This window comes from Aquarana catesbeiana, linkage group LG04 (assembly GCF_042186555.1).
Source record: "Aquarana catesbeiana isolate 2022-GZ linkage group LG04, ASM4218655v1, whole genome shotgun sequence".
NCBI classification, from domain to species: Eukaryota; Metazoa; Chordata; class Amphibia; order Anura; family Ranidae; genus Aquarana; species Aquarana catesbeiana.
Genome location: NC_133327.1, coordinates 606,645,940 through 606,662,314, shown reverse-complemented (window position 1 = coordinate 606,662,314; position 16,375 = coordinate 606,645,940). Strand labels below are relative to the sequence as shown.

Below are 16,375 nucleotides of genomic sequence, written 5' to 3'. Positions count from 1 at the left end.
ACAGGTCTTAATTGTTAAACATGTGTCAGCAGACAGCCATAGCGATTCGTAAATGCATAAATCTTTTCGAACCACGTCAGTTCGATACCAATCATTTCTCATTTCTAAACTCATTTCTAACATTTCAAATCATTTCAATCATTTCTCATTTCAGTCACCTACCGCGCTCTGATTCGAATCTAGTCGCACCTAAAAGATGCACCGATTCGCTCCGGTGTGCCCCAGTAGTCACGGCCTCATTTCAGTACATGCTCCAGAGTCACGTTATTATCAGTCATTCGTACCTCTGTCATGGTTATCATTTCATTACCACGTATCACGTTCCGACATGAATTCAGTCGCATGGGAATGCACCGATTCATCTCGGCGTGCCCCAGGATTGGCCACATTTCAGTACATGCTCCGGAGTCCGAGTCGTAGTCAGTCGCTACAACAGCACGACCGATTCACGCCTCCGTCATGGCAAACGATATGTTACACCTGCACTTACCGCGCTCCGCTTCGAATCCAGTCGCATCCTCCATGCACCGATTCGTTACAGCGTGCCCCAGGGCTCGGCCTCATTTCTGAAACATGCTCCAGAGTCCGGATCATAGCTAGTCGCAGATATCGGGCGACTGATCCGCATCTCTGTCATGCCATTACTACCATTTCACTCCCACAGCGCATCACCGTTTCGAAACCAGTCGCATCTGAGATGCACCGATTCGTCACGGAATGCCTCACTTGTTTCGGCCATATCCATACCTATACCAGAGCTCGGTTCGTTGCCAGTCGCAAAATACGGCACAACCAATTCGAGCCTCGGTCAAGGTAAACATTTCTCTCATTTCATTTCATACTGATTCGATTCGAATCCAGATGCATCAATCAGGCACCGATTCGTCCCGGTGTGCACCAATGTTTTTCAGTTGCCTCATTTCAGTACATGCTCCAGAGCCCGGTTCACGGTCGGATCAGTCACGACACGACCGGGCCGGGCCTCTGTCATGGAGTTCACTCATTTCATAATCAAGGCAAACATTTCAAATCATTTCATTGTCACAAAGATTGCATGCACCATGCAAATTGTCGCTTCAAGTTAGTTAGCAATTATCACCTTTCATTTTCCTCTAGGTCAGTCAAAGTTCAGTAGGTCCACCCTGCACCAGGTTGGACGATATCCCCCCAGGTAAAAAAAAAAAAAATGGGAGAATAAGTCGGGTAAGTATGACTCAGGGGATCAAAGAAAAACTTGAAATTCATGTCACCCCAATAGGTTACAGTCAACTGGAAAATAAGAGCTCAAGACAGGAGATTCTCACCAGATCAACTATGTCTCAGGCCGGCAGCGAAGACTTCACGGCCCCCCTGTCACCTTCCCCGGTCTCAGAGAGCGGCAGCGTGCAGTCCCTCAGGGGATGGACTATCCCCAAACTGACGGCAGAGCTCAGACGCAGAGGTGTCCCCTTCCCCGCCACAGCGAGGAAAGGCGAGCTCTTCAAACTCCTCTTCCCCCCACCAGCAGCAGGACCCAGTACCCAACAGGCATCCCTCCAGTCAATATCATCAGCTATCTCACAATTACACACGATGGTGTCATCCTTGTCTACCTCGGTTACAGACGTCCAAACCAGGGTGGCACTCCTGGCGGCTCGACCGGCCACGGCTGTCCCTGACCCAATCGCAACTCAAACCTTGACACCCCTTCCTGCAGGTACCTCAGGCTGGAGCCCCATTGTCTACCCCTCCCATTTGGTCCCAACCAGTATCAGGAAGGACATTTTGGACGGCAGGGACATCAACCTGGCCTCTCTCCTTATTTCCGTGCACGATCTGGCAGAAAATAAGGCCTACTCCTGGGGTGACATATCGGTGGTCCTTAAAGCCAAAGACCCCAGATTGAACCGCAAGTTATCGGTCCCAGAATTTACCCTGGCCTTTGGCATGCTCAGAGACGTCTTATGCTCAGCCACCCCCAGCAGACGGGAAGAGCTGGACTTGTATCTCCATACGGTGGTAGACTTGGGCTACAAGTATGGAGGATTTGCGTTTTATGATTACCACCGTTCCTTTTCCGCTAAGGCCGCCGCCAGACTCCCACAGTTCCAGACTACGACAAATTGGAGTCTCATGGACACAGAGCTCTTCTGCCGCCACTTTGCCGGCTTACGCTCACCTCTGTGTGCGATTTGTCAGTCCTCCACCCACACTGCCACCTGGTGCGCCAATGCGGCGATCAGACGGCCCTTCGAGTTTCCCTCTACCTCGGGTACAATTCAGGGTCAGTCGCCCCCTGAACCAACGCCTCAGGTGGACAAATTCGGACGTCCAGTCCGAACCGTGGGAGGGGCAGCCATCTGTAATAACTACAACTACGGGTCCTGCAACTTCAGCCAGTGCCGCCTACTCCACATCTGCACCTTATACCAAAGAGCACACCCAAGGAATTTGTGTGAAGTCAAACAACACAAGAGGGCATGACTAAGCCGGATCAACCTCTTATGGTTAGGACTGTACCTCACCTCACATCCCACCCCTTCCCTGGCCACCTACTTTATCCAAGGCTTCACAGCAGGCTTTCACACCGGCCTCATTTCACTACCCCACAGTACTCACGAATGTGCCAATCTTCGTTCAGCAGCCATTGACGAACAAGCCATAGATCAGCTTTTACAAGCAGAGGTAGATCGAGAGTATGTTATAGGCCCTTTCACTTGCCCCCCTTTCAGCACATGGAGAGTCAGCCCTATTGGGCTTGTCAAGGGCAAGTTCACGAATAAATTGCGTTTGGTGTACGACCTGTCTGCGCCTCATTCTTCCCACATCCCCAGTCTCAATTCCCTGATCCCCTCCGAAGAGTTTTCCCTAAAATATTCCTCCGTCGACATGGCAATACAAGCAATCATCAAAGCAGGTACAGGTGCCTGGCTCTCCAAAGCCGACATCTCGGATGCCTTCAAGCTCCTGCCCATCCACCCATCCCTTTGGTGCTGGCATGGCATCAAGTGGAAGGAGGCATATTATTTTGCCACAAAACTGACCTTCGGTTCGAAGAGTAGTCCGTGGCTCTTCGACACGTTCGCTCAGTCCCTGGTTTGGATACTGTTACACAAGGGTCAATGCCAAGAAGTCATCCATTACCTGGATGACTTCCTACTAATAGAACCTCCCAGCAAGCCACCAGGAGACCTCGACAAACTCAGAGTGATATTTGGAAACCTCAATGTTCCCATCGCCGAGCACAAAGTCGACGGCCCAGCACACATCATCACCTTTCTCGGGGTCAGCTTGGATACCTGCGTTATGCAAGCCAGTCTCCCCCTCGACAAACTAACACGCATTAGGGCGGTCCTTCACGAATTCACACACACCAAGGGCTGTACCAAAAAGCAGTTGCAGTCTCTCCTGGGAATGCTTAATTTCGCCATGCGAATTATTCCACAAGGCCGCACCTTTGTATCACGCCTGCTTAGATTCCTGTCAGCAACTCAAGACCCCGATCAGATCTTAAATCTAGACTCCACAGCTATAGCGGACCTATCTATGTGGGAGGAATTCTTGTCCGCCTGGAATGGCATATCCCTATTTATACCCATGGTTTCGCCCCTGTCACCCCAGGTAGTGACAGACGCTGCAGCCTCCACAGGTTTTGCGGCAATTTTTGGCCACCATTGGTTTTCAGGACCCTGGCCTCAACAGATACTGTTGATACCCGGTTTTACTCAAACATCTGCCCTCTTTGAACTTTATCCCATAGTGGCAGCTGCACAGCTCTGGGGCCACCACTGGACAGGACAAATCGTAGTCTTCACCACCGACAACCAGGCCACAGCAGACATCATCAACAGAGGCAGGTCCATGTCCCTAGCAGTCATGTCCTTCCTGCGCAGATTGGTACAACTGTCTTTACAACATCAGTTTAATATACACTGTGCATTTATTCCCTGCAGATACAACTTAGCTGCTGACGCACTGTCACGTTTTAATTATACCTCCTTTTTTGAACAGGTTCCCGAAGCCGAACCAATGTCGGCCCCTATCCCTGTCTGGTCACAACTGACCCTGGACTAGTTCAACATTTACACGGAGCAACGCAACTCATTAATCATTCACTCTCGCACAACACACTCAAAGCCTACCAGACAGCTTGGAAGGCGTTCAATAAGTTTCTCACATCCTGCCGTAAAGGACCAACAGATGTCAAACAGGTACTGGCCTTCACTGCGCACTGTCACACGCAGCTGGCCTTATCCTACAATACCATTCGGCTATATCTAGCCGGCATCCAACATTTCTTGACGCTTGAAGACCCCACGAAATCTTCACTGTTCTCATCACACGCTATACGAGCCATCCTAAGGGGCATTCAGAAACAACAACCAGTCATCAGCACCAAGCGCTTACCCATTACGGGGCCTATCTTTAGGGACATGTCAACTATTCTGGCTACTTCGCCATTCGGTCTGCTTCCCAGCACGGTCTTACAAGCAGCCATATATTTAGCTTACTATGGGTTCTTGCGACCTGGCGAATTCACCTCTAACAAACCCACAGACCAAGTACTATGCAGATGGCACTTGCTTCCATACCAAGACCATTTCATCCTGCACCTCGAGGTCTCTAAAACCCAGCAAACGGGCTCAGGAGTGAACATTCACCTCTACAAAACCAACAACAGCTGGTGTCCAGTCGCGGTACTCAACCAACTCCGGTCACTCCTGCCTGAGCAACCAGACACCAGTCCCCTTCTACCATTCCCAGTTAAACCCTTAAGCGCCTCTCAGTTTGTGAAACACATAAGGATACTTCTCCGCAATCTTCACCTTGACCCTAGTCAGTATTCCGGACACTCCTTTCGCATCGGAGCAGCCTCCGCAGCATCCCGCCACGGGGTTCCAGACCACATCATCAAAAGACTAGGCAGATGGAAATCAGCCTGCTTCGTCCGGTATATCCCCAATCCGCAAATAGAGATGGCACAGGCATTCTCCAAATTGGCTCAATAAATAACTGAAAACCAATAAATATTATAACCCTACCTGAATGTTTTTGTCCCCTTATTTTGGCATACCGGCCATTAGACCAAGGCACACTTTCAGGTCCATTTCATATGGTAAGTCCACACTTTTAGGTCTATTTCCAATGGTAAGTCTCATCTTTACTATAAGTGTTATCTATGTCCATATCGGACATAGGGCTCCAACCATAAGTAGGAAGGCCAGTATGGTGGCCTGAATTTATGGGAGGAGGCCGGGGGGTATTTAAGCAGCCCGCTCACCTGTGGTGCTTGTCGGTTTCCTGTGCTCGATACCCACCCTCCCATCCCCATTTCACAACATTTCTCAACTATTCATTTCATTCATTTCTCTTTACAGAAAATCATTTCTTAAACCAGGGTATGCCCCCTTATTTTGGCATACCGGCCATTAGACCAAGGCACACTTTCAGGTCCATTTCATATGGTAAGTCCACACTTTTAGGTCTATTTCCAATGGTAAGTCTCATCTTTACTATAAGTGTTATCTATGTCCATATCGGACATAGGGCTCCAACCATAAGTAAAAGTTAATTCAGAACAAACCTATGCAAAAAGAAAACCGTGAATGCTATTTCTTGCCTCTTTCTGATCATGACCGCTGCCATGCTGACCTGCTGATTTCAGCAAGCCCTAAATCACTGACCTGGATGAAGTATGCAGCAAGTGAAGTCAGAGAAAAGCCATAATCCCCGATGTGCATGCTTTATCTGTATCAGTGGAACCAAATGTATTGAAGCTGTCAGATCATTGTAACAAACAGACATTATTCACAGAAGGAGAAGTCTGGCAGGTAATCCCCATGTTTCTCTAAAGCTCACCATGTATGGAATGAAAATCCTGTTGAAGTGGCAAGATTTGGATGTATGGTCATTCCCATTCGTGAGAAGTCAATTTATCAATCAACATTTCATGAATGGGCTTGTTGGTATATTTGGTGTACACTAGACCTAAATCCTGAAATTTGCCCATAGTGCTTTTTTTCTGCAACTAGGTGTCCTCACTCTGATGGCCATCATCATTTAGAACAGTGATTCTCAAACTGTGTGCCGCGTGAGTTTTGCAGGTGTGCCGTGGGAGTTTTGAAAAATATTTAAAATTGCTAGCATTTTGAAACCTTGAACACATCGAAAAATGTAATGGTAAATCAATGTTAAAAAAGTAACATATATAAAAACGCAATCTCTGTCGGTCGTTCATTCATTTGTGCGTGACTTGTGCGAGATCTCGGGAGAACTCGATAGCTCTAATTATATTATAATAATAGAGACCGGTTCATTCCAACTTTGATGCTTATAAATAAAGTTTGTTCATTGTTTAGCAATAGATAAATACTTAATCAAGTCTGGAACTCTGAAAGAGAAACTGTTAAATGAAAAGCAAGGAAGCAAGCGAAAGTACAAAGAAGCTTACAATCGCTTCAATCTGATTTGCTCTCGAAAGCAGACACATCCTTCACAATAAATTTAAAATTAAATATGTATGTAAAAACAAATAAGTTCTTCACCACAAAAATTATTAAACCTTTTCAGGTGTGCCGTAAAAAAATTTTGGTGCACCGCAAGACATAAAAGTTTGAGAGACACTGATTTAGAACAAGCATGCAGGTCATGAGACAGAAGGCTACACCCTTGACTAACATCATATAAAACAATCAATAAATGCTTTCAGTAAATAGAAAAAACACACACACAATTCCTATGGCATAGAAATAGCCACTTCACTTTTATTGGTTTTAATATAATGAACAATTCTTTATTAATTCAAAGAAGCATAAAATAATTAATATTAAATTAAAAACCATAACGCTAATGCCCCGTACACACGATCGGACTTTCCGACAACAAAACCGTGGAGTTTTGTTTGAAGGATGTTGGCTCCAATTTGTCTTGCATACACACTTTTGTCTGACGGACTTGTGTACACCCGATCGGAAAGTCCGACAACAAACATTTGTTGGCGGAAAATATGAGAACCTGCTAGCCAACATTTGTTGGGGGAAAGCCCGACAACAAATGTTCGATGGAGCATACACACGGTCGGACTTTCCGCCAACAAGCTCACATCCAACATTTGTTGGCGGAAAATTTGATCGTGTGTACGCGGCATAAGTCACAGAACTCAAGCGAAATATAATTCACCATAATTATAACCAAAGTCCCCCCTTAATTAAAGGTGACATACCCCACAAAGTGGGTGGGAGGGAAGGGAAGCTTGCCCCAGTCAACTGTGACAGACCCCTGACGGAACCTCCTTTATACCAAAGATTTCAGAAAGGCACATGGATTTTCAGCCTTCCCACCACTATACCCATGACAGGTAAGTTTATTTATTAAAGGGCCAGTAGCCCGTCACTTTACCTCCCAAATACATTTTTATTTTTTAAAGGAGTGCCTTTTGAATTAGGTGGCATCCCCTGTCCCATGTGCGTGGACCCTAATGTTGTGCCCCCTTTTCCAGGAGCATTCAGTGAATAAGCAGCATCATGGTTCTAACATTTTTAGAAGGGGGTCAGCAGTATTAGCCCATGTATTTTGTTTATGACATGTTTCCTTTGACACAGCAAATTCTATTAAGTTCCTTTTCTTTTCACTGTTGTTTGGATAAACAGAAGACGTGGTGCTTTTAGTGACATCTACAGTATTTCGTATCTCTCATGAATAAGATATTTATTAAAAGCAAACCTTTGATTAAATATTTATTCTGAAATAAAACAAATCAACTCCTATCTTGCCTTGTGCTTTCTGCATGTTATAGGAGCTTTCCCGATGCCGACCGGTGACACAGATAGGCTATGACAGCAAGCGTTTTTGTTTTTTAATAAAACATTTTATATCCCTTATTGATTTATGTATGTGTTATATTGTTGACAGCCATTGGAAATTACTTTTGTATAGTTCCTTAAACAAAGTATTATTTTTTGCTTAGCACCAGACATTCAGTGTTTTCATTTAAAGACTGTCGTATTTATTATTTATGTGTCAATTTCATAACATTTGCCAGCGCAATGGATTTTTATTTTTAATGTTTCCACAGCTGGCTTTATTATGCTATGAGTGGATGCACGAGTGTAAAATCTTCCTTTCATCATTCAGGAAACACATTGCATGGAATGCTTACGTTATCATATCATTTACTCCTAGTGTTCATCCTGCACATGCTGCCACTATCTAAAAGGTTAATAAGAAAAGTTATTGGCAGGACCATTCTTGCTCCATCATGGACCATGAGTGATGTCATTGCAAGATAATGACATCATATAGTAACTTGCCTGACTTCCTATTTTTATCTATATGGCTATATGACTCAAAATTGTGTTTTTTCCAAGTAAAACTTGACAGAACTACCTCATTTTACTATAGTTAACGTTGCTCCCCTCCAGAAGGTTTACCCCCCCCCCTCTTGACCAAGCCATTTTTTGCTATACGGCACTGCATCACTTTAATTGATAATTACGCAGTCGTGCGAGGCTGTACCCAAATAAAATGTATGTCCTTTTTTCCCCACAAATAGAGTTTTCTTTTGGCGATATTTGATCACCTCTGAGTTTTTTATTTTTTATTTTTTGCGCTATAACCAAAGAATGACCAACAATTTAAAAAGAAAAAAACATTTTTTTACTTTATGCTCTAAAAAATCTAATTTCTTCATAAGTTTAGGCCAATATGTATTCTGCTACTTATTTTTGGTAAAACAAATTCCAATAATCATATATTGATTGGTTTGTGCAAGTTATAGCGTCTACAAACTATGGGATATATTTTTTTATTATTTTCTTTTACTAGTAATAGCGGTAATCAGCTACTTATAGTGGGACTGCGATATTGCGGTGGACAAATTGGACACTAACTGACACTTTTGACAATTTTTTGCGGACCAGTGACTTTATTACAGTGATCAGTGCTAAAAATATGCACTGTCACTATATTAATGACACTGGCTGGGAAGGGGTTAACAACAGGGGCGATCAAGGGGTTAACTGTGTGCCTAGCTAATGTTTCAGTGTTGTGGGGGAGGTGCTTTTACTAGTGGAAGATATGGATCAGTGTTTCTGCTTTACAGAAACACAGGATCCATGTCTTCTGTACTGACAGAATGACAATCTGCCTTACAGACTGTCATTCTGTCAGTCTACCAAACGATCAGCAGGTGCCGGTGGACATTGGGTCTGTGGGACCGTGGGCGCCCGAAACCCAGAAGTGCAGAATCAGGTATATATACCTGATTCTGTGCAGCGCAGCCGCCCTGTAATAGTAAATGTGCTATGGCGCGGTCAGCAAGTGGACACAAAGGTTAATATGAAAAGTATTGGCAGGGGCATTCTTGTTCCATCATGGACCATGAGTGATGTCATTGCAAGATGATGACATCATATAGTAACTTGCCTCACTGCCTTTTTATCTATATGGCTATATGACTCAATACTGTGTTTTTTTTTCCAAGTAAAACTTGACAGAACTACCCCCATTTTACCATAGTTGATAGTAGCCTTGGCTCATCCCTACTGCCCTATACACATCTTTACCATGTTACCTCTTCTATCTAAAACAAAGAAAAATTCCCAGCTCAACTTACCAACCAGCCTGCAACAAACCAAATTGTCCTGTCTAACAGTTCATGTTAAACACAGGAGTTTAGTTTGCACACATTTTCAAATACATGCATAAGCTGCAGAGGCTGCAAAAAAGGCACCCCAGTATTATCTGCAATCCTAACTCTATACTTTTTGAAAGCCTCCGTAGTAGGAGCACATACTGTATATAGCAATGGATAGATTGAGGGCAGGTTTTCCTGGAGGGAGCCCACTCCTCCTTAAAGACATAGGGGTGCACTGGACACCCAGCAAATAGTGCAATGGCAGGAAAGGTGTCCAGTGCGCCCCCTCACCAAATAACCAACAGTACAAACAAATGGCAACTTCGCCAACCTATAACTGGCCTTAACAGCAAGGCGCACATGGAAGGACGATGCATGTCAAACAAAGAAAAATTCCCGCTTACCAACCAGGCTGCAACAAACCAAATTGTCCTGTCTGTTTGTACCTCTTCTATCTAGTAGCATAAAGCTAAAGCTATAAATATCATAGACAATGTTTAGTTAGTGATGTGTGAGATTTATTTGGAGAGTGCATTAAGTTGTTTGTGCTAGACAGAAGCTAAAAGCTCTTGGTAAGCAGTAAGAGGCATGTCTCTAAAGCTGGCCATACATGTGACAATTTTCCATCAATTTCAACCACGTTCCCTCTACCAGGAATATACAGTCACAAGTAATTGTCAGAAATTAAACCTACCACCTGCTATTTCAATCGACCGCTAGAATTCAGTTGATTGTGAAGTTGAAACTGGGGAATAAGCTGGCAGCTTTGATATAGTTTGTTGAAAATGGAAAAAAATATGAAGATATAGTGGAATGCAATCATGTTTTACATCCAGGCCAACGTTGGTGGTTTCAGATGACTGAAACCACCAAAACATTTGTTTTTTTTATTTATTAAAAAAAAAAAAATTATTTTTAGTTAGCACTTGGGAAAGTTAGGATGTCTGATTTTACTTGCCACCTTTACAGAATGTGCCCTATGTCAGGACAAAACGTGATGGAAAACCTCTCCACCAGGCACCCAAGTAAAAACAAAAAAAGTTTTTGGTTGCATGAGGAAGGGTTAGAACTTCCAAAAATGTTTTTACTTCTATCTGCAGCTTCCTGTTCCAGTGGCAAATGCTCCCTCCATTATTTCTATGGGAGTCAATAGGACAAGAAGTGTGGGAAAATGTAATCAATGGAAATAAATGAAGGCAACAGAAATGGTAGGAAGCTAGTAAGCAGTTGAATACCAGTTGCCAATGGGATATTTTGCTCTGTTATCCATACAATGCCTTCTCTATTGACAGGTTCATAGGATAGCTAATAATTTTATTTCTCGAAAGACCTTTATTCCAAGCACCACCACTGAGTAATTCTGTATTCTTTCCAGAGGGCAGACACAGTGGGGTTGATTTACTAAAACTGGACAGTGCAAAATCTGGTGTAGCTGTGCATGACAGCCAATCATCTTCTAACTTCAGCTTGTTCAATTAAGCTTTAACAAAAAAAATCTGGAAGCTTATTGGTCTCCATGAAGAGCTGCACCAGATTTTGCCGTCTGCAGTTTTAGTAAATCAACTCCACTGTACCATGAATCTCATGTGATATGGGTATACATACATGTATGGCAAATTGTGGAGAAAAAAAAATCTTTATGTGGATGAGTCCTCTCCTGAGATTTGTCAACCTACTTGACTAGTTGTTTCCATTCTCCTCCTGATAACCATCAATGAATGACCAACATATTTCCACCCAACTTTCAATGAACCAGAGTCAAAGTACTGGCTGATGATGGTCTTTGATTTGTGTCGCAGATGATGGGATAGGTAATGCAACATATATTGTTTTATGAAAAGTGGAATACATTAAAAATATGATTCAAAATCTTTGTTCAGAAAGGCTTACGAAAATCATAATTTTGTGAAATATGATTTATTCATATGTTTATACAGTATGATTTGTGTGTTCTTTCTTTTCCTAGAACAATCTCAGGCATCAGATTTTGCAGATGACAGTATGAACGAACCATCTCAAGGTAACTTATGTGTTTCCTACCCTCTATACTTGAAAATGATGGCAATATTTAATAATGGCTCGTGGTAGTTTATGCCTTTTAAAAAACATTGGATCTCAGTGTGCTGAATTTAAACTTGTTTGTTAGTGGATAATTGCAGCTAGATTCACTACACTGGACCTCGTAGACCCACCTGGACTCTCCACCAATATGACCAGGTCAGGGGCCCAGATTACTATTGCTCCTCTCGTTTATTTGCCAGCTTTATGTTTGTTTTAAACTTTATCTGGAATAAAATCAAATTTTGCAAATTTTAACAATGTAAACTTGCTTTCATTCTGCCCCATACATCTTGTTCCCATTTTATTATTTGCTCATTGAGCTTCCAGTAAGCTTATTGAGACAATATTGCAATCTATTTAATAAAGGTGTTTTCCAGTCAAAATTGGATGTTAAGCCACAAAATGAATACATTTATGATGTTGTGGTAATATCATCCCCTCCTGGATTTTAACCACTTCAGCTCCAGAAGGTTTACCCCCCTTCATGACCAGGCCAAACTTTTGCAATACGGCACTGTGTCACTTTAACTGACAATTGCGCGGTCATGTGACGCTGTACCCAAATACAATTGATGTCTTTTTTCCCATAAATAGAGCTTTCTTTTGGTGGTATTTGATCACCTCTGTGGTTTTTATTTTTTACTCTATAAACAAAAAAAGACTGACAATTTTGAAAAAAAAAAAATCAATATTTTTTACTTTCTGCTATAAAACATACCCAATAAAAACATGTAAACAATCTAATTTATTCATCAATTTAGGCCAATGTGTATTCTGCTACATGTTTTGGTAAAAAAATCCCAATAAGCGGATATTGATTGGTTTGCGCAAAAGTTCTAGTGTCTACAAACTATGGGATAGTTTTACGGAATCAGTGATTTTTATCAGGACTGCGATCAACGATTTTTAGCAGGACTGCGACATTGCAGCGGACAAATTGGACACCTGACACTTTTGACACTTTTTAGGAACCAGTGACACTAATACAGTGATCAGTGCTAAAAAAAAGTCACTGTACTAATGACACTGGCAGGGAAGAGTTTAACATCAGGGGCGACCAAAGGGTTAAGTGTGTCCCTAGGGAGTGCTTGCTAATTGTGGGGGTGCTTTGACAGGGGGAAATCATAGATCTGTGTTTCTGCTTAGCTGAAACACAAGATCTCAATTTTCCCCTCTGGCAGAATGGAGGTCTGCTTTGTATATATAGGCAGACCTTCATTCAGCCTCTCTTCAGAACAATCGGCGCGTCCAGACATCAGGTCTGCTGGACCCACTGATTGGCTTCCGCTGTGTCCAATCACAGCGGGAGCAGGTCCCTGGCATACATGTATGTGATTTTGCGTAGGACGGCCGCTCTGCAGCAGTATATCTGTGTTGCGTGGTCCTTAAGAGGTTAAACATATTCAGTTATTGACAAATCCATAGCCTGCTGACTGTGCGGTATTGTGTGTCTTTGTGATTGGGGTATCCCTAGCACCTTTCAGTGGCTTTTTGGCTTTCCTTTGGGCTTTCTTCTTTCATTGGCCCTGGCTTCTATCTCTTTTCTCTCACATCTTCTGAAGTGTGGTTAACTGCAATTAGCCATCATCTTCCCACTTTTTCCTGGCCCACCTCTTCTCTTCTAAGTGTACCTTAGTTAGCTGTTACTCTCTCTTCTTCACTCTCTGCCATAAATAGCTTCCACCCTGTCTCCTCTTCCTTTATGATTGACTTCTGCTCTCCCTCCTATACGCTCACCCAATACCCTTGCCCCCTTCCCTAACAGATGATAACCTTTCTTGACCAAATAATATGCGTCCAGCTAAAATATTGTCTAATTGGTTAGTGATGCATATGAGTGTGTTGAATCACATAGACTCTAAAATGCATTCAGCTTTGCGGAGCTACTTTATCTATTCAAGACAACCATATAGAAGGAGGCACAAATGGCCTATACTTCCAGGACTATGAAAAGCCTTTCAACTACTCTCCATATCACTTACAATCCTACCACCTACAGGTCTTTGGGTCTGTTACTAAATTTAGACATGATGGTTTAGAGGTAGACAGAAGAGGGATACAAAATAGGGAAAAAATATAAAAATGAATAAATTATGAAGTTTGGTGCCCCCCCTTACCTACTAGCCTACGAATGTTATTAAGGTAAGTACCCTGCATAAAGACTTCATATTATTATGACTTTAGTTCACCCTTGGCAGTTGAATTTCTTGTCTAGACGTCTGCAGAAAATCTGATCCTACCTAAAATCACTCTCATCCCTATACTCTACAGAGCTATGGACATTATTAAGGATTATTCATGTGTTCAAGATCCTACTTTTATCTAACAGAAGTCTATGAAATTCTATCTAACAGTAACACTTGAGGTTTTCAGTAAATTACTTTTTTTCTTGTTCTCTTTTAGAAGTAGAAATAGAAGAGAAGAACAAGCAAGAGGAAGCCGAACCCAGCCAAGAAATGAGCATTGACTCACAATGTAATAATAAGCACAAACAAAATTTTTAACATGCTTTATTGGATTAATAATTAACATGCAGCATTCAAAAAGAGACCAAAGAAGAAAACACGAAACCCAGCAGAGCAAAAAAAGAACAGACACCCACATGTACCAAATCCAGCCTATCTCAAAGAAGTATTTTATTACTTTGTAGGAATTTAATGGCACATTCATGAAAAGCATATTTGCCATCTGTGGATGTTTTAGCTAAATCAGGACACCCCAACCCCACCAATTCCGCCCCCAAAAAAATGACAAAAATAACAAACACATGTACTGTCTTTTTCAGTAACAGTTAAAAGTGGTAAAGCTGTCTGAACAGATTGTTAGATGTAACAAATGCTGGCTTACAGGAATACATTGGGTTTGCCTGCCATGTGCGCTTGTTGTGAATAAAGGAAAATTATAGATTATTTTCAGTAAGCACATATTTCAAAGTAGTATTGCAATGTTTACCTTGATGTCATTTTATGTTAGATTGAAGAAAACAAAAAATAGTTAACTTTAAAGCCCAGTTCATTTTAAAGCCTGGGGCAAAAAAAAAAAAAAATTACTCCACAACAACACCTAATAATTAAAAAGTTGATAAGGGTGCTATTCTCACCTGATTTCTAGCGCTGTCCTCCATAGACTCATCTGAGCTTCAATGTTTAAATCCTAATCCTAAATTCAATGGAAGGAATGCTACAGAGAGCAGCACCATGAGCTTTTAGGATCTGCTGACCCACTAAAGAAGAATTAAACAGGAAGAAGGACCTGTGACATCACTGGACCCAGCCAAAAACCCTTAAAAAAAGATACCTCTGAGAAGGATAGATAGGTTGCCAAAGGAGGGAGAATATAAACCAGGATTGGACTTTAAAGCTGGCCCTGGAGCAGTCCAAATCCAGCTAAAACCTGCTTTTTATTTATGGGTACAGCAGAGAAGCATTTGAACCTCTGTCAGGTTTTTAATACTGTCTGTGCCCCTGTTAAGATTTTCTGTAAGATTTTACATGCTGCCTGTGTCCCCATCACTCCATTTTGCTGGAGAACCGACGATAAATAGATCTGGACAGTATTAGAATTTTTTTTTTCTGTGGCTGCAGGCAGAAATACAAATGGGTCCTTAATGTGAAAGTTAAATTAGATCATGTTTTAATTAATAAATGTGGCATCTATGACACTCTGCAACCCCATGATACACACACACCCATATATATATATATATATATATATATATATATATATAATGTATGTGTGCATCACTGCTAACAATTTGTTTTATTTATTTTGCAGCGCAAAGCGTAATCATGGATTCACAAGAACTACTATCTCCCAACCCTCTAGCAGACGAACCTATAGGTAATGTTGCTGGTCATATGTGTAAAGATTATTTTAGGTTTGGTTAGTGGTGCATTGCCTGCTTTATCTGATACCCTAAAAGTGCACACATCAGCTTCTTTAGAAAGACAGGAAGAGAGCTACATGCTTTTGAAATAATGCTGGAACTTAGATTTATCTCTAGGTTAAAAAAACGTGATAAGTATGGTGCTAACAACGTGAAAAATACAAAATGTGTGTATAAGGACTGCTGCCCCTTTAAGTGGATAAGCCCACCTTTAAATCAAAACATTAAAAAAGTAAGGCACTACTATACCACTCCAATATTTCATATAATTAAAAAAAAATTACATAATCAACCATTAATCCGTAATTAATATCTCAATTCATTTATAAGTGCAAGAAAAGTCCCATAAGAAATATAGTCCATTTAAGATTCTCCAGGCACCGTGTTTAAAGATGCAAAGTGCGAACTCCAGGAGCTTTAGTTCTGATTTGATGCAGATTTTGCAAAATGCATTGAGGCTGCACATCTGCCATCATTGATGTCACTTCCTGTTGGGTATCGTGCATCACTTCCGGTTGTTGGAACACACGCCAGCTATATACGAGTGGCTGGCATCTATAACAAGGCTGTTTGTGTTGTTGCTGATGGTAGCATCATTAAATGTGTTGTTTTATATTTCATTTTTAATAAAAAAACACAAAAGAAAAAAATAAAACACTATAAAAGCACTACACTATCACAATCTATTATACTTTTTGGATTCCTTTGCCATGGAATGAGAGAAAGATATTTGGAGGGCCTGGTGTCAGCGAACCTCATACAGTATCACATATATGGAGTATCAGAATTATGAGCAGAGGAGTTATATTGGTTAT

At 41.9% G+C, this 16,375-nt stretch overlaps 1 protein-coding gene across 6 annotated transcripts in view; it reads left to right on the top strand.

Moving 5' to 3' along the window:
• MACROD2 (mono-ADP ribosylhydrolase 2) overlaps nucleotides 1-16,375 on the top strand; it is a 3,509,413-nt gene that overhangs the window by 3,414,994 nt on the left and 78,044 nt on the right. For all 6 annotated transcript variants that reach the window (XM_073628250.1, XM_073628248.1, XM_073628249.1 and 3 more), the window contains exons 17-19: nucleotides 11,580-11,633; nucleotides 14,078-14,149; nucleotides 15,449-15,514. In XM_073628250.1, coding sequence (XP_073484351.1) covers nucleotides 11,580-11,633; nucleotides 14,078-14,149; nucleotides 15,449-15,514 — 192 coding nt within the window. The remainder of the gene's footprint in view (nucleotides 1-11,579; nucleotides 11,634-14,077; nucleotides 14,150-15,448; nucleotides 15,515-16,375) is intronic.